Source organism: Saccostrea cucullata, unplaced genomic scaffold, assembly GCF_032062105.1.
Source record: "Saccostrea cucullata isolate Sc308-1 unplaced genomic scaffold, CSIRO_AGI_Scuc_v1 ctg105, whole genome shotgun sequence".
Classification (NCBI taxonomy): domain Eukaryota; kingdom Metazoa; phylum Mollusca; class Bivalvia; order Ostreida; family Ostreidae; genus Saccostrea; species Saccostrea cuccullata.
Window position 1 is genome coordinate 857,918 of NW_026919155.1, and position 27,083 is coordinate 885,000.

The following is a 27,083-nucleotide window of genomic DNA, read 5'->3' on the forward strand; positions in this document are numbered from 1 at the left end:
CCATAGGAGATAGGGACTTCATATTTAGTATGCATACCCCACTAATTAAGTTCTTACAAACAACACCAAGGTCAATGACCTTGTGACCTCGACTGTGACCTATATACTAAAAATAGCTTTTTCGAACTTTGTTGATGCCGGGCGCATAGTGTTTCACAAACACATCTTGTTAAAAAAAAACAATACTTCATTAACATGCTTTAATGTACTTAAGCATGATAAAAAAAACCCCGGTTTTAAAAGTAATACCTGAATATTGTTTCGAAATAAAAGTATTAAATAGATTTTGGTAAACATTATCTTATTTTTTATTCATTATCTATTGTGTCGTCTTTTGGAAAATTTATGGACATTTGCTTAATTATTTTATCAATTTATCAGTTTATCAAGCATCCGAAATGGGAAAGTGGTAAATCCACGAAAAATGGCGGCGTTCGATGGCGATACTAAGCACTGGAAAGCAGTTCAGTTTTTTCCTCTTTAGTGTACTAGAGAAATGGGAGTTTTCTAAGCGAAATCGTTTTAATCAAATCCAAGGGTAGAACAAACAGCTACAGGAATAGCGGAAGGCACTGTCAAAGTTGACAGCTAATATATATAAGATTCTTTTGTATAATGATAGTACAAATATTGTCCATAACTTTAGTACTAATTAAATCTTCACAAGGTCCTATTTGTGCGCGAGATTGGTTTCTGGCTGTTATTTGAAGAATTAAGGGAGACTCAACTATGTGAATCAATGAAATTCCTTTAAGTTAATTTAAGTTGAAATTATCCAACTTGTTTTTAGCAAAGAGGAAACTTGACACTGCTTTAGACATTTTGACATTATCATTGTGTGTCGTAAGGCGACACAACACATTTAAATGAAATCTTATAATTTGCAATTGTTTATTTATGCATATACCTATTTGAAGTTTGCTATGTTTTTTGATGAAAATTGTAATAAGATAGTAACAATTTTAGATAACAGTGAGAATTCATAACACTTTACTTTTTAGTACAAAAAATATAAATTTATATATTAAAATACAGGTAGATATATTGTGAAAAATTGAAATAAACTTTTATAATTTCCATATCATTTTACAAAATCTTAAAACATTTTTTCTTATATACTGCCATTCGCCATTTGACGTAGCGAGTTTGCTTTGGACTCACAGACCCGAAGAAGTCCATCCTTACGTCGTGGATTCGACTCCCACTGCGTGACATTATATCGACCCTTAATTCAGATTGAGATCCCGTGTCGCAGTAATTGCTAGCCAGAAAAATATCCTTCGCTGCTAAAAATGTTATTCTCAAAAGGGGTGTTAATTAAACAAACAAAATCATTCATGCCACCGTCTTTCAGTACTCACAGTACTTTGATTATACAGTAACAACAGTCAGCATAATAATAACAATAGTGTTGTGTTTTGCGTGCACTATGCCTAAATAGTAGTCAGGGTTTGACACATGGTGCACGAGCCGGAGAAGATTTATGAAACCAGATGCTCAGACATTTAATATAGCTCAATGCTGAGGATTGAAATGAGCACTATAGTAAAATTGTAACTAAAATTTTGTTAGATATATTTTATGATGCATCAATACTGAGAAACATAATTGATATATTAAAAATTCACAGATTTTTGAAAAAATATTGCAATCATTTTGGATAAAATCAATAATGATTTTATTTTAAATGTTTTGATGTCATCTTTAATGGATAAATTAAAAAAATTACATCAAAGCTTCAAGACTTCTTGAATGCTCCACCTACTAAGCATTTTGATTGGGTTAAAATATGAATGTTTATGAGGGAGTAGTTCCAGGGAGTATTCCTCAGATGGGGGAAGTAGTGCCTTAATTTCAGGAAAATCTACAGTTTTATGGTACATGTATTAATCTTATTATACAATTATGTATATACATTTCCAATGTCTTTTTCCAAGATAAAATTACAAATAGCTAATGTACTTTATTTTTCCATCAATGTACTGGTTCACTGATAGGCGAAGTTAAACAAAATCATGTGCAGGGCGGGACAAATAGCTAGACAGAAGCAGGGCTTGTATCGTGGATTGGCGGAATCAAGAGCATGTAAATATTAGGAATAACTGTCAGATTTTTCAATTTCATGACGATGATCAATCATGATAATTTTATCACGCAAGCCAATTGATTGATCACATCATGAAATCGAAAAATAAGACAGTTATTCCTTAAATATAGAATGATAAAAGTAGAGGTACATGTACATGTACATTAATATACAGTTACTTAAAGTCAATGGACCAAGGTGGTTCAAACTCAATACTGTAAACCAACTTTTATTCGCCAGTAATAAATATCTGCAAGTCTGAAGACTTACTTTAAATCATGAATATTAATCACTTGGAACCATTTATTTGGCATTATATTTATAGACAATGTTTCCTCAGTTGTGAAAATAGATAACACAAATAAATAGTTGGTTTACAATATGTTCTATTTCCTGAGACCAGCGGCCAAAATTTTGAATTTTGAAAATATAGCTAAACTTTGATCTGGATGATTCCTGCAATAGTTTTCACAACCATTGTAACAGAATTACATGCATAAGGTTAAAATTGGAGGTATGAGAGTACAAAGAAAACAACAGCGAGTATTACTTTGTGATTTAACAGTTTGTGTAATTTCAGGAGATCGGTGGTTACCGCCCCAGTCTGTTGAGGAAGATGCTGGTCTGGTTCTTCATCCTCATCACTGCTGGTCTTCTTCGCCTCTTCTTTTACTGGTTCCATCATCTCTTCATCAAGTGTACACACACAAAGTGCTCATTAGCAGAAGCCAAAGTTGTCATACTAAGGGTAAGAAGCCTTACAATATATCTGTATACAGATTTAATGTAAAATCACATGCTTTTGAGACGTTAAATGTTTGAGATTTTAGAGAAATAATTTTGATTTAAGGGATTTTATTTCATGGTTGAAGGAGTGCGGCATTGTTATGCATGTAAATTTTTAAAGGACGTAAAGTCATGGGCCTCTTCCTACCATGAAAACAATGTAACCCCCCCCCCCCCTAAAAATAGTGATTTCACTGTGAGTTGCACTTTTTTCGCACAGGACCAGTATCTTCAGTGGTTTGTATCCCGAGTCAAAGTTACCAGTAAAAATGGACAACTTCCAAACAGGTAATTATCAAGAATTGTTTTAGTCATTCCCATTCATATTTAGAATTAAGCTTACTTACAAAGAATCTAACACTATAAAGTATGACTCATTGGTAAAAGCATTGCAATTTTCCATATATAGTTCTTTGACCACAACTTGCCAGTACATTAGACACTGACCCAGTTATCAATGTAGCAACCATGCAATTTACATCAATTCCAAAAGTACTTTTATTAAGTAACCATAAATATATATTCATGTGTGGTAGTTCTTAATTGGACTTTAAGGAACTTGACACTGACTGTACATTGTAGTGGTACTAAGGAGGGTGTGACGGGAATTACCTTCAGCAAGAGTACCTATGACAGCAACACTCCTCTCAGAATGGGGGACACGAAGGTACAGTTCTAATTCTGATCCACAGTCATGTTCTTTTTAGTTCTTACCCCAAATTAATGGAGAATGTAACATTTATCAATTTCTTAGGTTATATATATAGGGATTTTTATATGAAACATTAAATTTATTCATTTTATATTATGGTACGCTTTCCCACTTTCCATCGACCTCATCAATGTTTATAAACTTTGTCAATGTTTCACATTTTATATGCATAAAGTCTTCTGTATGTACAAGTTACTCGCAAAATTACATCCCAGCAGCCTATTTAATTGTAGTTGTTCATGAGTAGTGACCCCCACCCCCTTTCAATGAATTAAAGTGATTCCAAAGTCAACCTTGAACAGCTAACCAAATCATCTCAAACAACTTTAAGATACGCAGTATCTCAGATTTAGAGATACATTGTATTAATTAATTAATAATTATACATGACGTAAAAACTATGGGCTCATTTTGATATATCATAATTATATCTTACATATCAAGATATCTTGTTTTAACTTGTTTTAATTTGCCTAATTACATGTACCGGTATATGAGCTTATATTCAAATGAAATCACTATATTTATATACTAATATTAAGATTGCATGTTTTTTAGCTCTACTGGTCAGAGACCAGAAGAGCTTATGCGATAGTAAGGTGTCCGTCGTCTGTCCGTCTGTCTGTCTGTCTGTCCGTCTGTCTGTAAACAATTTTTCAAAACGCTACTCCTCCTACAGTTTTGGTATGATTTTAATATAACTTGGCACACAAGTAGACTAAACTAAGATACATAAAATAGTGCATCGGTTTTTGATTTCGATGAACGGTGTTGCCATGGTTACTAAAAATAGAATTTTCTGTGAAATTCCTTTAAAACGCTACTCCTTCTACAGTTTTGGTCTGAATTCAATATTACTTGGCACACAAGTAGACTACACTAAGATACATAAAAAAGTGCATCGGTTTTTGATTTCGATGAACGGTGTTGCCATGGTTACTAAAAATAGAATTTTTTGTGAAATTCCTTTAAATCGCTACTCCTTCTACAGTTTTGGTTTGATTTCAATATAACTTGGCACACAAGTAGACTACACTAAGATACATAAAACAGTGCATCGGTTTTTGATTTCAATGAACGGTGTTGCCATGGCTACTAAAAATAGAATTTTCTTTGAAATTCCTTTAAAACGCTACTCCTTCTACAGTTTTAGTCTGATTTCAATATTACTAGGCACACAAGTAGACTACACTAAGATACATAAAATAGTACGTCGGTTTTTGATTTCAATGAACGGTGTTGCCATGGCTACTAAAAATAGAATTTTCTTTGAAATTCCTTTAAAACGCTACTCCTTCTACAGTTTTAGTCTGATTTCAATATTACTAGGCACACAAGTAGACTACACTAAGATACATAAAATAGTACGTCGGTTTTTGATTTCGATGAACGGTGTTGCCATGGTTACTAAAAATAGAATTTTCTATGAAATTCCTTTAAAACGCTACTCCTTCTACAGTTTTGGTCTGATTTCAATATTACTTGGCACACAAGTACACTACACTAAGATACATAAAGTAGGGCATCGGTTTTTGATTTCGATGAACAGTGTTGCCATGGTTACTAAAAATAGAATTTTCTATGAAATTCCTTTAAAAGCTACTCCTCCTACAGTTATGGTCTGATGGCAATGACTTCTTTTCTCATCCTTTGTTATAAGTACAAACCAGTAGAGCTACAGTCTCGACAGAGACTTCTGGTTTTCTGACAACATGTTTGAAACCTTGATTGCACAGAGCATATTGGAATGTAATGTGCTTAAAACTCATCATCCCTCTTTTTTCTTTCTTAGTTAACAAACTAATTGAACTTTCAAACAAAAAATGATTAATTAAGTTCAGCTTTAAATTAATACTGTATTGTTTTTATACTAGAAGAGCTGAGGTTCTCAAAATAAAGTTCTTGGAGCATATCTTTTGAGATTTAGTTCTACTGATCAGAGACTAAATGAGTTTATGTGACAGTAGGATGTATGTCATCCGTTCGTCAGTCTCAAGTCCGGACTGCTTCTTTTCTCTTCCTTTGTTATAAGTACAAACCAGTAGACTTCTGGTTCAATGTAAATTGGCACACAAGTAGATTACGACTACACAGATACATACCAGTAAATTAGTGCATTGGTTTTTGATTTTGATGAATGATGTTTCATTGTTTCTAAAAATGGAAAATACTCCTTCAGGTTTGGTCTGATTTCAATGTAACCTGGCACATAATTAGACTAATTCTCTTTATTGCTAATGCAAGGTTTTAAGTCAAAGTGCTACTTTTCTCTTCCTTTGGTATACTAATATGTGCAAACCAGTAGAGCAGCAGTCTCATCGGAGACTTCTGCTTATAGTAAAAATAGAGAAATAAGTCTTAAATTATAGATTTTTTTTTTAACATTTGCTGATGGAGAGCTGGGCTCTAACCACAGCATCTCTGACAATCACTCTCTTTGAATAATAAGCCTGGAGTAAGGTTATGTGCTAAAAGTCCAAAATTTTGATGGAAAAGTTAATGAATTATTTTTTGCCTTTGGTCAACCTCTTGGTTCAATTTGTGTAGTCATCAAATGTTTCCATTGGTTTTCTAATTCATTAATTTTCATATGCCTAATTTTTTTTTTGCTTGTGCATGTCATTGAGTTGTGACCTTTTTTTTTCCTTATTTCATAGACATCTGCAGATCATGATTCCGAGGGACAACTGTCAGCGTTTGATCGAGTTTTAGAAGTAATTAACACTTTATTGTGTGGAAGCTTTCTGCTTGTAAATTTTCTTACTCAGTGCTCTGCATGATGTCTTTGAATGCATTAGTTGGCTTATTCATTATCCAGAAAAATGGTGTGTGTAATTCAAGATATTTGAGTTTAAGATATCAAAGTTCAACTGTATTTCCGTGTTGAAAATTATTAATACTGATCTATCTACTAACTGATCTGTTTTACTAACTTACATGTATAAAGTACTATTATTTTGTCTTCGTCACTTTTTTTTATGTAATTGACTAGGTTACCACCCAATCAGATTGAAGAAAAGAAAAGATAGTAGTATTATTCAAGTCATTTCAGATTAGATGTACTGTAGAAAAATATATGTACATTGTATATACACATATTCATATTGCAAGTGTATTTTTCGGGGGTGATAAATGGTCGTTTTATCCTTTATAGGGTGTTGTCAAGGTTCATGCAGCATCTTAAAAATCTATTGAAAAAAATTTCTTTTATTAAAAATGAAGTACATGTATATATATTTTCCTCATTTTGCTAATTAATAAAATTTGATTTGTTGTAGTTGAATCGAAGCATGATCCGCTATTTCATTACCAAAAAAGTCAAGTACATCTGGGACAGTGATTCTCAAACATTTAAAAAATTAGAGTGAGTATTTCAAATCAATGTGAGCATTCTGTATAAAATTGTTATAGAGTTAGTTAGTGTATCGTTGGTAAAGCAGATAACAGTATTTCAAAAAACAGGTGTAAATTCTCTTATTAATAAGACAGTTCAATTTTTCTGACTGCATTTTTATGGGACTTAATTAAAAGAAATTTATTATTTAGAATTGTCAAATTATGTTAAATTTATTTAAAGAAATTATATTTAACACCAGAATAAAAATGGAACTGACTTATCCACCTGTTGTAGAGGTTTAGATAAAAACACAAAGTGTTCTTATTTCCATGGCTGCAAAGGACTGAACTATGCTCAACAACAAGAAAGGTCAGCTATTCTTACTTATTTACTTATTTAGTTCATTTGTAATAATAAATATGGTTCCTAATTTTGTGTATATAAAAATATGTTTCAAGCTCCAGTTGAAATTATCTTTTCAAGAAAATTATCTTTGATTTTTTGAAATTTCAAGATATTTCAATTACCGGTAGGAATAAGTTGAGTATATATCTCGATTAAAAAAGGTTTCTTTGATTGCATTGAAGAGGGAATGTTGCTGAAATGTGATATAACTTCTCTGTTTTGCAGAATGACAATGTTTGGTTCCAATTCCATTCAGATTCATGTTACCCCAATCATCAGACTCCTTTTTAAAGAGGTACTGTATACAGGGTTATTTTTGCCCCATGTTATTTTCGCCCTTTCACACTTGCAGACAATTTTTCCCCGTTTAAAATTTGCCCAGTCATATTTTCATTTAAGAAATTATACTGTATTCTTTATGTTCGTCCAGTTTTAAATTCGCCCAAATGAGAGTAGGGCGAAAGGGGCGAAAATAGAACATAAAGTATTATATTCATGTATGAGACTTAATGAAATTTTGTAATGTAGCCTTGCAGAGAAAATGAACAGAATAATTTTCTATTCTGGCCTAACTTGGAATAGTAAAAACTTGTTCTAAAAGTTTTTCAATTCTTTGTTATTATCATTGAAAGGTATAATATTAAAAGTTTTTCAATTCAGGGTGTTGAAATTATTATCGGATTTCCATTTTACAAGGTATAAAACAAATAAAAAAAATATTTGTGCATATTATGAAAATAGTAAGTTTTAATCCAATAACAATCAACATAAAATATCGTTACGGTAACAAGAAATTTAACTAAACTACCTACGTAAACCGTTTCTTTGCTGCCATTTTTATTTACAATAACAACGCTTCGAACGGAATCACGTGCCCGATTTTCATATTACGCCTTGACGGAGACGTAATACGGAAAATTTCAGGGTGTCATGTGATCAGCCTTTATCCAATCAGCAATCTACAAATTTGTCTGAAGCGGGATAAAACAAATTATGTGAATTTGTTTATAAACCAACTTGTATGGTGTTATTTGTTGTACAGGTGCTGTCCCCTTTCTACATCTTCCAGTTGTTCAGCTGTGGGATTTGGTTTGCAGATGAATATTACTACTATGCCAGCTGTATAGTTGTCATTTCTGTTGTTTCCATAACTGTCACCATTTACCAAACCAGGAAGGTTGTCACACATTTCTATTTATGTTGTATAATACAATAAAAAATATAAATACCTGTTCTCTGTACTGGTAAATTTAAGCTCTTTTTAATCATAAGTTCATAATTACATAGTGATATGAACCAACAGGTGCTCTGGTATACATGTGACCTGTGCAGATATAGTTTTATGTCAGTGTTTTGCCCCTCTGTTTGTCTATCTGTATATTCATGCCAGTATGTGTTTAACTTTGCATTGAAGGCTACATTCTTGAAGAAACTATTAAAGATAGATAATTTTTTTTACTAAGCATCACACATATCCACATGACTTTAACTAGATTTCACAACTTCTAATGTTTTTAATTGAGATTAAATCCTGTACAGTCAGTGATAGAATTTCTATTTTCCATGTTGTAGATGCAAAGGGCTTTAAGAAACACCATAGAATCATCCACCATTGTAACTAAACTGACTGGAGATAGTAAGATTATTAGTTCTTGAAGCATCTTTACATTTTTCATAACAAAATATGTTACCTTCTTTCTACTCTGTGGAGTTTAACACACCTGTACATTAACCTCTCTCCTCTTTTTCAGCGTACCAGGACATTTGCTCCGATGATCTTGTTCCTGGGGATATTATCTCAATCCCACGGAATGGCTGTATCATGCAATGTGATGCAGTGCTTCTGACAGGAAATTGTATTGTTAACGAGAGCATGCTCACAGGTAACTAATGGGACTTTGTTATTTACTCACTAACAGACTTGAAGAAAGCATACAACGTAAACAGAACCCTCTGAATGTGATTTATGAGTGAATTAAGATGTCATATTATAAAATTAATGTTCTTGAATACCAGGAATAAACTAATTTCTTTGATACTGTACTTAAGTTGCACATCTGCAGCATTCAAGGCAGTTATGTGCTTTGTGGATGCCTGTGAAGAGTTCAGTGTAGGTAGGGATTAATCTTACCTATAGAGGTAGGCCTGATCCCAAATCTTTAAACATTAGTCACTCATCTGAAAAAATAGGTCTTTAGGTATAACATGCACAGCCTTTGAGGAATGACTGATAGTTGGCATCCATAGGTGCTGCACCCTTTGCAAGTTTGTATTCCTCCAGTAGAACTAATAGTTGCCAGAACTTGGAAAAAACATAAATCTGTATAGTGTTACTGGAAGGTATAGAATTAGCTCCCTTTAAGCTTAATTGATGTACGTGACTTTAGATTTTTTGGGGGTAAAATTCAGAAAGATTGAAAAAAGGTATCATAATGTAATCTGTGTATTGGTTATTTTTTAGAATTGTTATATTTTGTAAAAACATTACCTTCACCTAATATTAATACTTTTGATTTGTAGGAGAGAGTGTACCAGTGACTAAAACTCCTCTACCTAACCCTAAATTGTCTAAGTCTCAGGAGGATATTCTCTTTAACCTGAAGGACCACTCTAAGCACGTTCTCTTCTGTGGTACACACGTACTACAGACCCGGTTCTACGGCTCTCACCAGGTCAAGGCCGTAGTCCTGAGGACAGGTAATACCACTGGTGTCAGAGTACCAATCAATATTAAATATATTTTTTTTTTTTTAAATGATAATGGTATGCAATATCTATAATAAATGGGTATTGCATATTTTTATTTGCTGAAAATATATGTAAAATTTAAGATATGGCAACTTTGGACAAAATATAATTTGTGTTCCTTATTTCAGCAGCTTGTCTTCAAATTATTGTAGAGTAAATCAATTGCAGAGAAATATTTAATCTGTACCAATATTTTTACCTTTGTATAGAAGAGTAATGGCAGTGTTTTAGTTCCTGTAAATAATATTCATTTTTTCCTTTGTACAGTCCTGTATAATGTATTATAGTGATCAGATGAAGATATTCTTTGTATTTTGCTATCAGGTTTTTCAACGGCAAAAGGAGAATTGGTGCGCTCAATCTTATATCCCAAACCTGTGGATTTTAAATTCAACAGGGACACATACATATTTGTGGCCATACTAGCAGGAATTGCTGGAATCGGATTCATTTACACAGTGGTGTTGATGGTACAGTATTATTGACAGGGGTAGAAAAATTTAAAAATCAATTGAGAAGGCACCAAACCATATGAAGATGTATAATAGAAGGGTGGATCCATATAATTAGAATTATCTTTTTGTTCCACTTATGAATGGTTTTTTTTTTCAGGAAGTCAATCAAAATTTAATCAGAAATTAATTACAATTAATATCCCAGGTACAAGACTCTGAACTCTTTGAAGATATCTTCCTTCGTTCTATGGATTTGATCACCATTGCTGTACCCCCGGCCCTGCCAGCTGCCCTTACTATCGGGATTGTGTTTGCACAGAGTCGTCTCAAGAAAAGTCAGATTTACTGCATCAGCCCACATAGTATCAACATCAGCGGTACCATCAATGTTGTATGCTTTGATAAGGTTAGATAATAAAGTTTTGATATAAAATCTTTACTAAATTTATAGTAGAGCAATTGTCAAATCCATGATTCTGTGAAGAATATAATTTTTCTGCATAATAAAATACTGTAATATCACTAATGATCTTGGTGGTTAAATTTTGTTGTTTTTGAGGTATGGAGAAATCCATGAATTCATGACCATCATGAAATATAAAATTTAATAAGCATTATTACTCAATACTTCTCTAACCACAAAATCAAATCCCCACATACCATATTTTTTTTTCTCAAACCACGAAAATTTGCCCCCATGAAAACATGGTTTTTTCCAGTATCCTAAGTGGTAATTTAGCTCTGAAAATTGAATGAATATCAAATAAATTATCTTTGCTAAAATCTACTGTTATGGTTCCAGACAGGCACACTGACAGAGGATGGATTAAACATGCAGAGTGTTGTCCCCGTACAAGATGGCTGGTAGGACAAATGTCAGAGTCAGAGAGTTTTTTCTATTATCTGTAGATATACTGTAGAAGTACTTTTTTCCGCGTGGTATTAATTTACGCTATGTACGCGGTCACAAATTTTCCGCGGAAATTTGTCCAAGCGTACTTAATATAAATGTAAGGCATATAGTGACAATCTAGAAAATCCGCGTAATTTTCTACACGCGGATTAAACAGAAATTGAGATTCCGCGGAATTATGACCCAGTGGAAAAAAGTACGTCTACAGTATGTAAAGTTCTTAATAGCAAGACTCACTTAGATTATCTGAACTCATTAATAACTATAACTCTCAAATTTAATTAATCCCATGGTGTTTATACTGATATAATTTAGACTTTGATATAACCTTTAACTGTACAATTTCAAACTGTCCCTATTGTACAGTTTTACCGAGGAGGTCCATGATATAAAGCTCCTCCCACCTAAACAGAGCCTGCTTCTGAACGCCATGGCAACCTGTCATTCCCTGACGATGATTGACGGGGTCCTCAGTGGGGATCCTTTAGATCTCATCATGTTTGAGGCCACAAACTGGGTATGTGACTGAAACATGATTTATTACCAATAATATAGAGCTGTGCTTCAATCTTAAAGATATTTTAAGAATGGAGTATATTTTTAAATACCGATATAAAATTGCATTTTTCCATGTCAATTCTATGACAAAAAATTATGGATTATTCATTGTTTGAGGACTGTCATTACATGTATTTAATAGAAGAAAAAAGTAAAGGTCATGAACTGTTTTTTTTATTGCCTTAAAAGAATCTAGAGGAGCCGGGAGAGGAGGAAGCTAGTAGATATGATATGATTGTCCCCACCATAGTCCGACCCAAGGCGGTCAAGGACAACCAGGAGCTCTTTGATGAACAGTTCAAGGTAAGATATGATTGTCCCCACCATAGTCTGACCAAAGGGGGTCAAGGTCAACAAAGAGCTCTTTGATGAACAGTTCAAGGTAAGATATGATTGTCCTCACCATAATGTGACCAAAGGGGGTCAAGGCCAACAAAGAGCTCTTTGATGAACAGTTCAAGGTAAGATATGATTGTCCTCACCATAATGTGACCAAAGTGGGGTCAAGGTCAACAAAGAGCTCTTTGATGAACAGTTCAAGGTAAGATATGATTGTCCTCACCATAATGTGACCAAAGGGGGTCAAGGTCAACAAAGAGCTCTTTGATGAACAGTTCAAGGTAAGATATGATTGTCCTCACCATAATGTGACCAAAGGGGGTCAAGGTCAACAAAGAGCTCTTTGATGAACAGTTCAAGGTAAGATATGATTGTCCTCACCATAGTCTGACCAAAGGGGGTCAAGGTCAACAAAGAGCTCTTTAATGAACAGTTCAAGGCTAGATATGATTGTCCCCACCATAGTCTGACCAAAGGGGGTCAAGGTCAACAAGGAGCTCTTTGATGAACAGTTCAAGGTTATATCTGATACTACTGTAGTGAGACCAAAGGGAGATAATTTCAGGGACGATACTGAGCTCTTTGATAAATATTTCAAGGTACAATCCTCAACATTTATCCTATCATAGTCAGTCCAAAGGGAGATAACTCAAGGAACAACAAAGATTGCTTTAGGTAAGATATTATTGATCCTCTCCAGCATAATCAGATCAAAGGGAGTTAACTCCATGAACAACAAGAAACTCTTTATTGAACCGGTCAAGGTAAGTTCTGATTTAGTCTTGGTAAGAGTTACCTCTCTTATCTGGGGGTCAATGAACCTTAATGTTAACCTTTAATTCACATCACAATTTTATTTTCAGTGCCAAGCAATGTTCACAAGTTCTTAATCAATTACATGAAACATATATTGTGCACAGTTGAAAAAATGATGTTAATTCAAGGGAATAAAATGAGCTCCCTAATAAATGGATAGCTGCAAGTTCTTGCAGATTTTTTTATCACAGTAGTCAGACCAAAGGAAGCTTAATCTGTAGATGACAGTATGCTCTTCAGCACACAGTATAAGGCAAGCTAGGTTAAACAGGATATTAGTAGTTATGTCAATCCAAGGACTGTTTGATGAATTAACATTTCAATGTATGATGTGTTTAGAACAAACAGGGCCATGTTCAGGCTAAAAAGAATGCCTGTCTGACATCTTAATGAAGGTTCAGGGGAATATTTCAGTTCAGGAATAACTGCAGGCTAAGCACAAATGTTCATTCATCTGGATTAATTAGTCCTCAAAGCCCATTCAATAACATGCAAAATGAACTTCTGGAAGTAATTTAGTTTATTGACCTCCTCTAAAAAAGGATGCCTTTAAAATATAACTTTGAAATTTCATTTTTGTAGCCAAAATATGAGGAGATAGCCATCATGAGGCAGTTTACTTTTGCCTCCAGTCTACAGAGAATGTCTGTCATAACACGGAAATTAGGAGCCCCGAACTTTGAACTCTACACAAAAGGGGCCCCAGAAATGATTGCTTCCCTGTCTAAACCCGAAACAGGTAAAATTTAATACTTATTGAATTCAATTTGAACAATCAGAATTGGGAAGAATATTAAATTCACATCACAATTTTATTTTCAGTGCCAAGCAATTTTCACAAGTTCTTAATCAATTACACGAAACATGGTTACAGAGTTCTTGCCCTTGCATACAGATCCCTTCCAACAAAATTAAAGTATGCAAAGTTACAGAGAATTCAGAGGTATGTATTCCAAAAGATGTCAACAAAATGTTACCAGAGTAAAAATCCTTATTTGACAAGTATACCTGACACTACAATGAATTTACTTGGTTAATTAGTCTTAATTATACCCCACGCAACTAGTTGCGGGAGGTATAATGTTTTTGACCCGTCCGTCAGTCAGTCCGTCAGTCAGTCAGTCAGTCAGTCAGTCCTCTTTTTTTTGTCAGCGCAACTCCTCATAAACCGCTGCACAGAATTTCGTCAAACTTTGCAGGTATTTAGGACACAATGTGTAGATGTGCATATTACCAGGAAATTCCGATTCCATTATTTTTTCCGGGAATTTCCGCACTTTTTAACTTAGGCATTTGGCCATACCTTGAATATAGAGATGAACAGTTTGTCAGCGCAACTCCTCATAAACCGCTGCACAGAATTTCGTCAAACTTTGCAGGTATTTAGGACACAATGTGTAGATGTGCATATTACCAGGAAATTCCGATTCCATTATTTCTTCCAGGAATTTCCGCACTTTTTAACTTAGGCATTTGGCCATACCTTGAATATAGAGATGAACAGTTTGTCAGCGCAACTCCTCATAAACCACTGCACAGAATTTCATCAAACTTTGCAGATATTTAGGACACAATATGTAGATGTGCATATTACTAGGAAATTCTGATTCCTTTATTTTTCCGGGAATTTCCACACTTTCCAACTTAGACTTTTTGGCCATATTTTGAATATAGAGATGAACAGTTTGTCAGCACCACTCCCTTTAAACAGTTGTACATAATTTCTTTTATCCAAAAGAGTTTTGCCCATTATTCAAGAAAATTTCTTAACCCCCCCCCTCCCCCCCCCCCCCTCCCCAATTACTTCAAATTAATGTTTGGATTTGTATAATGCCAAGAAATTTTGATTCCATTATTTATCTAGAAGCTTCATTCCACATTTAAATGTCCTCATATATAAGACATTTTGATGTGAAGATTTTTTGCAATTATTGCCCTTTTTGATCTATACTATGTATTTAAAGTGCACTGTGCCTTTCATTATGTGTTTCACTGTCAAGTTTGGGGGGAGCGTGGGGTATGTGAGCTAGCTCACTTTTTCTTTCATTGATTCTAAAATCTCAGAGAGCAAGTGGAAAGAAATCTGACTTTCCTGGGATTCCTGGTGCTGGAGAATCGACTGAAGCCAGAAACCACCCCTATCATACACAAACTCTTAGATGCTGACATCAGGACTGTCATGGTCACAGGTACAAAGCACATAGAATTCTCCTAAAACTGCTGTTTAATATTAAAAGGCATTGTAATAACCTGTTTTTTTTCTGTTTTTTTTTTTACAAGAATTCTACAAGCAATATTCATACTGCTAGTATATTTAACAAGAATCAAATAATATATTTTTGTCTCTCTCAGGTGACAACATGTTGACAGCCTTAAGTGTGGCCCGAGAATGTGGAATGGTCAGTGAACATCAGAAAATCATTTTAGTCCAAGCGTTTCCAGGGATGCCCGGTAAAAATGACCCCTGGCTGGAGTACATGTACACCGAAGATCCTGAGGACCACAGTCAGGGGAAGTCTACCGTGAGTATCACTTTTACTCGAGTTAAAGTTACCTGTACAGTACAATGTACATGTATAGCCAAGTCCTGGAAGTTATTTTTTAAATGTCCTTAAAAAAACATTCCATGTTTTCCATATATCCAATTTTATTTTAAGACAATCTGCAGAGCTCTCTTTAGTAAAGTACAATATAAAGTTTGGTTAAGAAAATGAGTGCAAATCTGTGGCCCTGATCATTGTACTTGAATAACAAGTTGTAGAACCAATTTAATGTACATTATATACATGTCCTTAATATATGTATTTCCAAGTTTTCAATTTTGGCACTCATTTTGGTGGTGTACTTTTTGGGTGCATACTTTATATACTTGAAGTAATCAAAGATGTTTTACATGTCAGAATGTATAGTGTGATACCAGTAATTCTGTATGTGTACTCCTGAAATATAGGGTAATGCACTGTTTGTAATAAATGTGTATATATGAATTTAGTATTTTTAGCTCACCTGAGCCGAAGGCTCAAGTGAGCTTTTCTGATCACATTTTGTCCGTCGTCCGTCTGTCTAGCTGTGTACATCTGTCTGTTCTAAAAACTTTTCACATTTTCGACTTCTTCTCAAGAACCTATAGATGGGCCAATTTCAACCAAATTTGCCACAAAGTATCCTTGGGTGAAGGGGATTCAAGTTTGTTCAAATGAAGGGCCATGCCCTTATTCAAGAGGAGATAATTGGGAATTAATGAAAATTTAATGGTATGTTTTAAAAATCTTCTAAAGAACCACTGTGCCAGGAAAATGAAACTATAGGGGAAACATCCTCAGGTAGTGTAGATTCAACATTTTTGTTCAAATCATGACCCCCGGGGGTTGCATACGGGGCCAAAATGGCCGACCAAATTAACATAGAAATAAGGAAAATTCTTTAAAAATCTTCTCAAGGAATAGCAAAGACATTAATTGATCATATTTATATGGAAGCATCATCAGGTAGTGTAGATTCAAGTTTGTTCAAATCATGACCCCGACTGTAGGGCGGGGCCACAATGTTTGACCAAAGTTTAACAGAAATATGTAGGAAAAATCTTTAAAAATCTTCTTCTCAAGAACAGCAAAGCTATGATTGGTCATAGTTTTATGAAAGCTTCCTCTGATAGTGTAGATTCAAGTTTGTTCTAATCAAGGCCCCGGGGGGTAGGGGCGGGGCCACAATCTGACCAAAGTTTTACATAGACATAGGAAAATTCTTTATAAATCATCTTCTCAACAAGAATGCTGAAACCATGATTGGTCATGGGACTACTTTTGGATTTAAACTTTTCAATAATAAACCAATTTCTACTTTTTCCTAGCCACAGTGCTCAGGTGAGCGATGTGGCCCATGGGCCTCTTGTTTTTACTAACAGGAGACAAGATTGACCATGCCTAATGGAGATTTCACTGATCCTCACTTTCACTTTGCTATGGATGGAAAATCATGGGCTATTGTCAGAAATCACTTTCCATTACTTCTGCAAAAAGTAAGTCATACATTGGTTTAAAAAATTCTCAGGTCCAAATTACTTCTATGTAACCAAATTTTACAGTACATATTTCTGTACAAAAAAGTTCTCTGGGGATAATGTACAGGTCTGGGATGTTAATTTTGATGACTGTGTTCTAGCTATTTTCGATGAAATAAATCTAAATAAATCTGACCATGTACATGTTGAATGCGGCACTCAGTAGAACATATCTTTATTAGATCTGCACCAGAGGCACAGTGTTTGCCAGAATGTCGCCCGAAAAGAAATCTCAGCTGATTGAAGTTCTACAGGAACTGGGGTAGATATTTTTTTTTTAATCATAGATTTTAGATGACAAATAAATGAGGCATTTGTTAAGAATGAGGAAAAAACTTGACATTGCACTTTTCATCAAATAAGTTATTGCTTCTATGCCTTTAATCTCATGACCTCTATGGACAGGTACTTTATGGGGATTGGAGATAATGAATCTCTCTCTCTTTTTTTTTTCTCCGTGAACAGGTACTTTATGGGTACGTGTATAGATGGGCTAATGACTTTTCTCTCTCTGTTTTCTATGGACAGATACTTTGTGGGTATGTGTGGGGATGGGGTTAATGACTGTGGAGCCCAAGACAGCTCATGCTGGTATCTCGCTCTCTGAGGCAGAGGCATCACATCTCCCTTCACATCCAAACAACCCAATATTGAATGTGTACCAATCGCTCATAATGGTAACTCAAGAAAACCAACCAAACACTGTCCTAATTAAAGATCATTCCTAAATAATCTAATATTGAATGAGCCCCCACACTCATCAGGTAAGATGAAGAAAAACATCCAAACACTATCCTAAATAAAGAACATATCCTATGAACCTAATATTAATACAGTGGACCTTCAGATATCCGGACGCCAGATATCCGGACGCTTCACCTTCCGGACGATTTTTCTCGGGAACATTTTCTTAACGTAATTTTGACATCATGAAATGAAATTTGGTTCCGATATATCACATGAATATTTACTACAAAATGTATTTTTACGTTATAATTTTTCATTTATCCTTGGACTTAAAAATTTTAATTTGTACTTCCACTCTTGTCAACATTCACGCCTGAACTGAAAGTGATAATTGTTATCAAAACACTGGCCGGATTGATTGTTTTTACAAGACGATCACCTGTGACCTGTTATGAATGACTTCCGATGATTAGTGCACAGATGAAGCATGCTAAGTGGATATGGTCATATACGCGAGATCGATACACAAATGAAAATAAACAATTAACTGTGTTGGTAACAGAAAACAATTTTCTATTCAGTTATTTGTTACCTGCGAGATATTTATAATTTTTGTACAGAGATTGTTCTATTTATAGACGGGACGACATAGTTTCATAATCTCGTTGTCTACACATGTGCACATTGTGTAATTTTCATCTGTAGATTGGTGGCAGTTATCATCGAAAAAAACCTAAAACATTCAATCAAATTTGAATAATTTTAGACAATCAATGATTTCGCTTGGGAAGATTACTGCGTAAATTTTTAATATGTCAGATTTAGCGCACATGAGTAATATTCAAATTAAAATTAGACTCGATACTGACAGCTCGCTTGGGTGTAATCAAAGCTGCAAATGAGAGAATTCGCTTGGCTCAATTTATAAGAAGAAGAAAGTAAAAATAAGCTGGGTAATTAAAAATCTGCCCATATAAGCAGCGTTATATCCAATGTTTGTCATTCTGCTCTCCAGCTACAACCATTTCTTAGACCGCCGGCAAACTTTTTATTGAGTGAACATTTCCGTATATTATTTTAAGAAAAAAATCTGCCAAACGCACTTGGGAAAAGTAGATCTTCCACGTTCTTCATTGCAAGATATATATAGGCAGTTTGTCATTGACTTGTTGAGAAAATTACCATTTTAAAATAATAAACTATTATTTCTATACGATAGTATTTATCTTTCTTTATATATATAAGAATTACAATACAAATACAGTATACATGGAAGAGAAATCAATAGAATTCAGATATCCGGACGCTTCACTTGGACAATTTGCTTGGGAACCAAAGTATGTATATAAATGAGGCTCCACTGTATATACCAACACCAAGAAAACAAACCAAACACTTTCTTAGATAATGATCATGTCTAAACAGCTTAATATTGATTGTTTCCCCCAAATATCAGATAAGTGACCAAGAAAACCAACCAATGATGTCCTAAATAATGATTAATATGGATCAGCCTAATAGGTAATGAATTGTTTATGATTTAAGTTCTTTGAAAATAATTTATTGCTGATGTTTTCTTTTAGACAGGGCAGAGGGGCATTGGTGACATGGTATTTACATCTTTAAGTATATGGCCTGCTACAGTTTGACTCAGTTTGTCTCAGTGTTAATTCTCTATTGGGTGAGTTTGCTGTCCATGACCATGTATCATTTTATGTATGTTTTAATTGATATCATTATTATATTACAGGGTTTTCTATAATTTTGAGCAATTAAGGGGGTGAATTTATCATTTGAGATTTATTTGTTTCCAATCGATTGCTAGTTTTGCAGTTCAAAGATGTGAATTCCAATCATTGAAGCAGTTATAAAATTCTCTTGCTGCCCTATTTTTGAAAACCCTACTCTGACATGAGAATCATATGAATCAATTAATTCATGATTTCATTAAAATCTTTTTTGAAAATATTTGCCAACCTAACGGACTTTGAGTTCCTTTATATAGATTTATTCCTGCTAACATCCCTCAGTGTTACATGTAAGTTATTATATAGCAGTAATTCTACAGTAAAGCACGCTAATATACCAAACACACATATGAATTAGTACTTGTATCCTGATTCTGTTTACCTTGTAATCTTCCAGTTGGATACACTAATGCCTATGACCAGCTGTCTAAGGATCCACCCCTGGTCAGTCTGTTTAGTGTCTCCCCTGTTTTATCCATTATCCTCCACATGGTGGTCCAAACAGCTGCTCAGGTCTTCTGCTATTTTCATGTAATGGAGCAGCCATGGTATGTTCATATGTGTACAATGTGATCTTGAAAATCTATTGATACATTAAATACAATGTATTTAGAATTTCTTCTTTCTTTTCCAGTGTAGTATAATTTTCATATTAATAAAATTTATATTAAAAGCAAAGAAAATTCTTTCCTTGGGACAAAATAATACTGGTATTTAGTCCAACAATTATTATGTAGTCTGTTTTAGGTTTGTTGTTCTTTTTTGTACATGATGTATTTATCTCTTCCAATAAGCCATGTTTTATTTTTATTTCAAAATAAAGTGTTAGAGATTAATAATGACAGGCTTTGAGTTAAGGTTTAAGACAAATCTTTATGGACCCTACAACAATTAAATTTTGATATTTTTTTTTTTTTTTTATTTCAAAGTTGCATTTTCATTGGCAAGTATGTATAGCCATTTCTTAAGGAAAACTCTAAATGCATTTGTTATACATGTATTTGATGACAGGTTTGTTAAATACCATAAAAATGAGGATGATGACTACACCAGCTATGAGAACATGGCTGTTTTTGTTGTGTCCATGTATCAGTACATCACTCTGGCAGTAGTGTTCTCTAAAGGAAAACCTTATCGAAAAACCATATTCTCAAACTGTAAGTAGGAATTAAATCATAATTTATTTGCATTTATTTGCAAGAACTATAATTTGTTGCAGATGAATTACATGAGACAATGTGCTTGTAAAAATATCATTCTTTTGAACATTAGTATTCCTAAAGATAATATAGAGCAGTAACCAAAATAAGTGAAAATTTTGTCCCATTAAAATAAAGAGTACATGTCTATCGGGTAAAAATAAGGTGTTGCAAAATTAAAGTGATCTACAGTACATGTTTTGTATAACAATAATTCAAAATCATTTTTAAATAATATACTAGCTGTAAAGATAACGTAAGATACTGATTTATTTTTCAGATTTTTTTATGGCTAATTTGGCCATTTGTATTGGAATGTCATTATGGCTGACTATCTATCCTACTGATGAGGTAGCGGAATTCTTTGAACTGAAGCCAGCTCCTTCAATTCCCTACAGATGTATCTACCTAGGAATTGCAGCCATCAACTTCTTCTTAGATTATCTTGTTGAGGTAATTATATATGTTTTCTACCAATAGGACCAACTTGTTTAAGTTCAGCAGATTCATTTCCAGAATCTAAATTAATGTATATGGTAAAATTCGTATTTTCTGTACATAGTATTACATGTATTAAAATTGGAACATCTGCAGTTAAAATTTGGTTTGACTTTACTTATTTTAATCCTTTAAAAAACATCTTGTTTGCATTTATGTTAAAAATAATCACTTGAATGTATGAGTTCTTGTTGCAGACATTCATCATTGAAAGCTATTTTGTGCAAGAGCGTTTGCAGTGCTGGATTGAGGACATTTTCTCCACCTCCAAGTATCAGTATGAAATCTTGGAAGAGGAAATCAGCAGGGACAAGTCCTGGCCCAATATATCCTCTGCAGAGACACTGGCTCAGGCCTTTGAGCGACTGGACAGTCAGCAGGCTCGAGACTTTGACCAGAGCAGTCTGCTGAGCAGCTTACTAGACTCGGCGAGCGAGACACAGAGTATTCGATCGTTGAGATCAGTGGAGTTAGACCCCTCTCACAGTGACGCCGTGCTCCAAAGGGAGACCTCCAATGTCAGTGATGGTTACCATGTGGACATTGATGATGAATCACAGTTAATTAAGCAAGACCCTCCTCCTCAAGGTGTGGATAATCCAGCACTGGACATCGAGGAAGAAGAAGTGTCCAGTACAGTGGGATTATAACCATTACCACCCATCTCACATAAAATCCTAGTGCAATGTGATGAAATTTCAGTATGTGACTATTGACAACAGCACACTGACAATAGAGTGTAGTGTGGTGCTTAGTTTATGACCATCCATCACATACTGATTAAAGCGTAGAATATCATGAGTGATCAAACAGTCATACTTATTTCATTATATTTATTATATCAGTAGATTTGTACCTTCTCTTCCTCTTTCTTATACAACACTTGATTAGCAGGGGGTATATAGAGATGCAGATGTCTGCTCTTTCATAACAATTAGGGGTACCCATCTCTTATTCCAAACTCCTCTTTTAAAAGTTAATAAAATTTAATCAGACTTTCACAGATTCTTTATTATATAGTGCAATACCTGCAATTACCCACCTATTTTAGTTTTCAATTAAGCAGAAAAAATGGCAACCCTTTTTCAAAATATGATTACTGACATTCTTTCTATAACAGGGGAGGTCTCTTATCTGTAACTCCTCTTATACCAATTAATGAATAAAATTAAATGAGACTTGCACAGAATTTTTCTTGCATAGTGCCACTGTGCACCTCCTATATTTACATTCTGGTTGGACAGATATTATGATAAGGGTCTGTCATTTTGTTAGTTCAGTGTTGGGGGGGCTTTCAATTAACATTTCCTGTAGTGTAAGTAAGTGGGGGGGCCTGGCCCCCCCCCCGGTTGGGATGGCAGCCATGATTTTTTCCTTTATTGGGGAGGGGGTGATTTTGCTAAATAATAAAATATCTAATAACTATATCAAGCATTCTTTCACTTGTACATGTATTTTTGGTCATCCGATCTCCATCATGGTGCTTCATTTATCATGTTTATAAGCATTTGAACAATATTGGATCTAATTTCATCCACTTTCAAAATGCTTATCTTTTAAAGATATATGAGATTTCCTGACCATTTGTTTGTTGTTTGATATCCAGATCATTTCTTTCACACTGTGACCATTTCATAGACCCATTAAAATTCAGTTGTTACAATTTGGAGAGAGGTGTTTTGCAATCAAAACTTTGGTTATCAGGGCCTCAGTTTTAACTTTTGTGGCTATAAATAAACAAAGCATAGTCAGATATAAAATAGGGGATACTGTGACACAAAAAGTAGAGATGACCTGTGACAATCATAAATTATGAAATTCTAACACCTTTGAAAATGTTTGTCACCAAAATGAAAACTGAAAATGGGGGATTTTGATTTCGGTCTGTCTGTTTCTGTAACACTCTAAATTCCATGAAATATCTTCGAGAAGCCTTTGAGCTTTTGCAATGAAATTGTACATAACAACTCCCTGTGGCCTAAGGAAGATCCTACTAATATTGAGGTCAAAGGGTAAGAAATAAATCAATTTTGTCTGTTTTAATTCACTAAAACTCTCTATGGCAAAAGGAACATCTCTACTTATTTTGAGGTCAAGGTCATAAATTCATACATTATGTTAATTTGTATATAAAACTTTCATTCAAAATGATATCTAAAGAAGTTTTTGCAATAAAATTTTATACCATAACTTCCTATGGCCCAGCCCATTCCTCTTTAAAGTGTTCCACCCCCATCCCTCTCTAGATCAGGTCATGCTCCTCTTTATTCCTTATGTGGGCAACACATACTCTCTATTTGAGCTTGTTTTCTTTATTTCTGAAATTTAGAAAAAACAAACTGTTTGAACTCGCAGTCATGTCAAAAAACCATGTAATGTAACTTTCTGCTGATGAAGCCAAGTTGGACATTGCTTGTATAACTTAATGACTCAAGTTGACTCAAGGCCTATAGCTGTTGGCCTCTTGTTTAATATTTATGTACTATCTTATTTTAACCAAACTGAAAATTTGGTATCTAGTGGTATACCCAACTTTTAAATACATGTTTTCATAACTGTACTCAAAATAATTTCCTCATTTTATCTGACTTTGCAGTCCTTGGCTAAGAACTATATTTTTGATACTCGTCACATCTGTCCGATGTCAGAAACAAAGCCTACCTGCAGACATTTGTTTTTCAAGTCTAAGCAGATACATAAAATATTATTTATATATATTCCTCTGGTCCAAGTATAAATGAAATAAATGAAAAAAAAATATATTAAACGTGTGTATGAAATAAAAATAGTTATGCTGTTTTTGTTTATTTTAATCAACTGACATAATCTACAAACTGAAAAAAAGGAGGCCCATGGGCCACAATGCTCCCCTGGGTAATTATGGACCTGCTGTTAATCCCCCTCATATCTACATGTATTCCTCTTTTAAAGAATGGAGGCGTACAAGGCAAAGTCAATACCCCGCTCTGAGAAAAGATATTTCTCATGAAAGCGATACATATTTTGAAATTATATGGTTTACATGTATATCATCTTTTACACATTTAATTCTGTATTTCATTGTTTTAATATGATATTATTTATTTTTTCACTTATGTTTTTAAGATATGTGAAAACAAAAAAAAGCTTCACATTTGATTTGAACTCTCTCCATATTGCAGGGTTTACCACATGACCGACCACGTTAACCACTACGCTACGAAGTATATGCGTTATCGTAGCTGCAGATCTGCAGCGTTATTGTTTTACATATTTGTCTTTGACCATATGGTCAAAGACAAATATATAAAACCATAACGCTACAGATCTGCAGCCAGCGTGATCGATGTCTGTCAGTGTGATATAAATGAACGGATTTGTTGAGGGTTTGTTGAAGCATGCATACATTTTTTCAGAAAAGATCGATTTCACATAGAATGGGTTCAGATTCCATTTTTTGGACAAATGAAGATTTCACATTTACGTTTCTATCATTTAAGTGTTCATGAAAAATGGAGACTTGACCCATGCATTCATGTTCAAAATTCATTTTTTATGGCTCTAGTAAACCCATTTTCCGCTAAATATGCTTAACTGTCAACTTTGAAAAGAGATTGTCAAATGATAAGTCGTTCAGTAAAATAACAATAAAATGTTTCGAAGATGATATTACTGAGAACATGATTTTCAAAAAAGGTAACTTTTCCGTTAATTTTTAAAATTGAGAAACAAATTGTCTCAGAGCGGGGGATTGTCCACGCCTTGTATGCCCTCTTTTTTTGTTGGTTTATCATGTCCCACATCAACCTACCCCTGGGCTCATGAGTTTAAACAAGAGGCCCATTTGCCACATCACTCACCTGAGTTACTTTAGCCATGGTATTCTTTACAAGATTTCCCATTTGAATACCTATTGTGCTCCACACTATGCCCAGTTGGTCATAATTTTGAGAATGTAGAATGTACACTACACCAGGATGCTTCCACATAATTTTCAGTTTTTGTGGCCCAGTGGTTCATATATTTTATGGTAAAACTTGGATTCCCTATTATGGCCCAGCCCTATCCCCGAGGGTCATAATTTGAACAATGTAGAATCTACACTACCCCAGGATGCTTTTACATCAGTTTCAACTTTTCTGGCCCAGTGGTTCTTGAGAAGAAAAGTTTTTAATGACCCCACCCTATTTTTGTCTTTTCTTGATTATCTCTCCTTGTAAGGGGACTTAGCCCTTCAGTTTGACAATTTAAACGCCCCTTCACCCAAGGATGATTTTAAGTTTGGTTAAAATTGGTCCAGTGGTTCTTGAGGAGAAGTTGGAAATGTGAAAAGTTTGTAGACAGACGACAGAGCATTCAGCTCAGGTGAGCTAAAAAAAAAAAACAATCTAAAACTTGGATGCTACCTTGTAAACATCATGGTTTTGCTCAGCTGCAGAACTGTAGTAATATGTTGTTTTTAATATTAGTAGATCTTTGATCATAAAACTACAGATCCCATTATGCAAATAACAGCAAAAAATTTTCTGCACAATGTTGGGGCAGAATTTCTCCACTTTCCATCATAGGACAACCCAACTACTCACTTATCCACCTCCTTACCCTTCTCTAGTCATCTCTACATATATAGAACCCTCTACACTGCACACTAAAGAGTTGATTATATATGGTATTTTTCCAGTTAGAGTGATCGGCTCTAGATCTTAATTCTAAAAAAGAGATATTCACAGTATACTAAAAAATTTATAATCAATTAAAGTTTTCCTAACATTTTAAAAGGCCAAGATAAATTATTTGAACATGTTATTTACATGTACTTTCTCTGTGGAAGTAAACAACATGATTTTTATTCACAGATACTGTGTTGTGTTTGATTATTTTTCCTGAGGGAAAATGCCATATAGTGAAGAATAATTATTAAAGAAGCTTTTTACACCTTTATAAAATATATTTTTCTCAATGTCTAAAAAAAATTTTGCACTGGTTAGAGAAGGTCCTTGAAAAAGAGGCTCAGAGACCACATTACTCAGCTGAGCACATTGGCTAGTGTCCTTTCTGACATATTAATTTTATCAAATAAACTCTGCAATATGACTAGTTATATTGCAGAGTTTATTTGATAAAATAAAATATGTCAGAAAGGACACTAAGAAAAAGCAGAAAATGTTTAGTATTGAAATGTATAAATATCCAATCCCAAATTCGCTGTTCTCGAGATTTTAATTTTTCTTATGTTTAACTATGTAAAACTTGATCACCCATTGTGGTCCCACCCTAGCTGCAGATCTGTAGCGTTATGGTTTTACATATACATGTATTGTTTTTTATCATAACGCTCAAGGTCCTGTAATGCACATTTACGGCGCAATATTTTTTGCGCACTTTCGGGGAGAATTTCTCCACTTTCTAGCATTGGTCAATCAACTACAACGCATTGAAGTCAATGAAGTGGTAAAACTTTCCGTTTGACTGGAACGTTTTGAGCTATCTTTAGAACGATGATTGTCATACAATGACACGCCCATTTCTTTAGAAAGGAAAAATCGGTCAAATGGTTCATTCGAATACCTGTAGAACAAGTATGCCTTAAATATAATAGCCAATCAAATTGACGGTGTACATAAACACCGAGTAAGCACGTGTTCGACCGATATATGTGTTATGACAACGCCAATGAACATGATAAATAATGTAGTAGTGTGTATAATATGCGTATATAATAAATAAGTGTTTTAGATTTAATGTAAATAAATTAAA

General features: G+C 34.2%; 3 protein-coding genes across 3 annotated transcripts in view; 2 read left to right on the forward strand and 1 right to left on the reverse strand.

Annotated features, from left to right (window-relative positions):
- Positions 1-18,272, reverse strand: part of LOC134280849 (ATP-dependent RNA helicase A-like) — a 309,572-nt gene extending 291,300 nt beyond the window's left edge. The window contains exon 1 of the mRNA XM_062763303.1: positions 18,268-18,272. The gene's annotated coding sequence lies outside the window, so the exon portion shown is untranslated. The remainder of the gene's footprint in view (positions 1-18,267) is intronic.
- The window catches only part of LOC134280256 (polyamine-transporting ATPase 13A3-like), a 29,006-nt gene extending 6,658 nt beyond the window's left edge, over positions 1-22,348 (forward strand). Inside the window, exons 3-31 of the mRNA XM_062762664.1 lie at positions 2,667-2,834; positions 3,093-3,160; positions 3,455-3,539; positions 6,242-6,298; positions 6,863-6,948; positions 7,216-7,290; positions 7,552-7,621; positions 8,369-8,503; positions 8,899-8,962; positions 9,078-9,209; positions 9,847-10,023; positions 10,399-10,544; positions 10,735-10,935; positions 11,332-11,393; positions 11,809-11,959; positions 12,190-12,303; positions 13,738-13,894; positions 13,978-14,098; positions 15,220-15,344; positions 15,508-15,677; positions 17,060-17,173; positions 17,398-17,477; positions 17,744-17,806; positions 19,517-19,583; positions 19,868-19,940; positions 20,048-20,198; positions 20,662-20,807; positions 21,130-21,302; positions 21,545-22,348. Of these exons, the coding sequence (XP_062618648.1) occupies positions 2,667-2,834; positions 3,093-3,160; positions 3,455-3,539; positions 6,242-6,298; positions 6,863-6,948; positions 7,216-7,290; positions 7,552-7,621; positions 8,369-8,503; positions 8,899-8,962; positions 9,078-9,209; positions 9,847-10,023; positions 10,399-10,544; positions 10,735-10,935; positions 11,332-11,393; positions 11,809-11,959; positions 12,190-12,303; positions 13,738-13,894; positions 13,978-14,098; positions 15,220-15,344; positions 15,508-15,677; positions 17,060-17,173; positions 17,398-17,477; positions 17,744-17,806; positions 19,517-19,583; positions 19,868-19,940; positions 20,048-20,198; positions 20,662-20,807; positions 21,130-21,302; positions 21,545-21,997 (3,684 nt within the window). The 3' untranslated portion in view covers positions 21,998-22,348. The remainder of the gene's footprint in view (positions 1-2,666; positions 2,835-3,092; positions 3,161-3,454; positions 3,540-6,241; positions 6,299-6,862; positions 6,949-7,215; positions 7,291-7,551; positions 7,622-8,368; positions 8,504-8,898; positions 8,963-9,077; positions 9,210-9,846; positions 10,024-10,398; positions 10,545-10,734; positions 10,936-11,331; positions 11,394-11,808; positions 11,960-12,189; positions 12,304-13,737; positions 13,895-13,977; positions 14,099-15,219; positions 15,345-15,507; positions 15,678-17,059; positions 17,174-17,397; positions 17,478-17,743; positions 17,807-19,516; positions 19,584-19,867; positions 19,941-20,047; positions 20,199-20,661; positions 20,808-21,129; positions 21,303-21,544) is intronic.
- The window catches only part of LOC134280890 (lipoma-preferred partner homolog), an 86,797-nt gene that overhangs the window by 34,370 nt on the left and 25,344 nt on the right, over positions 1-27,083 (forward strand). The window lies entirely within an intron of this gene.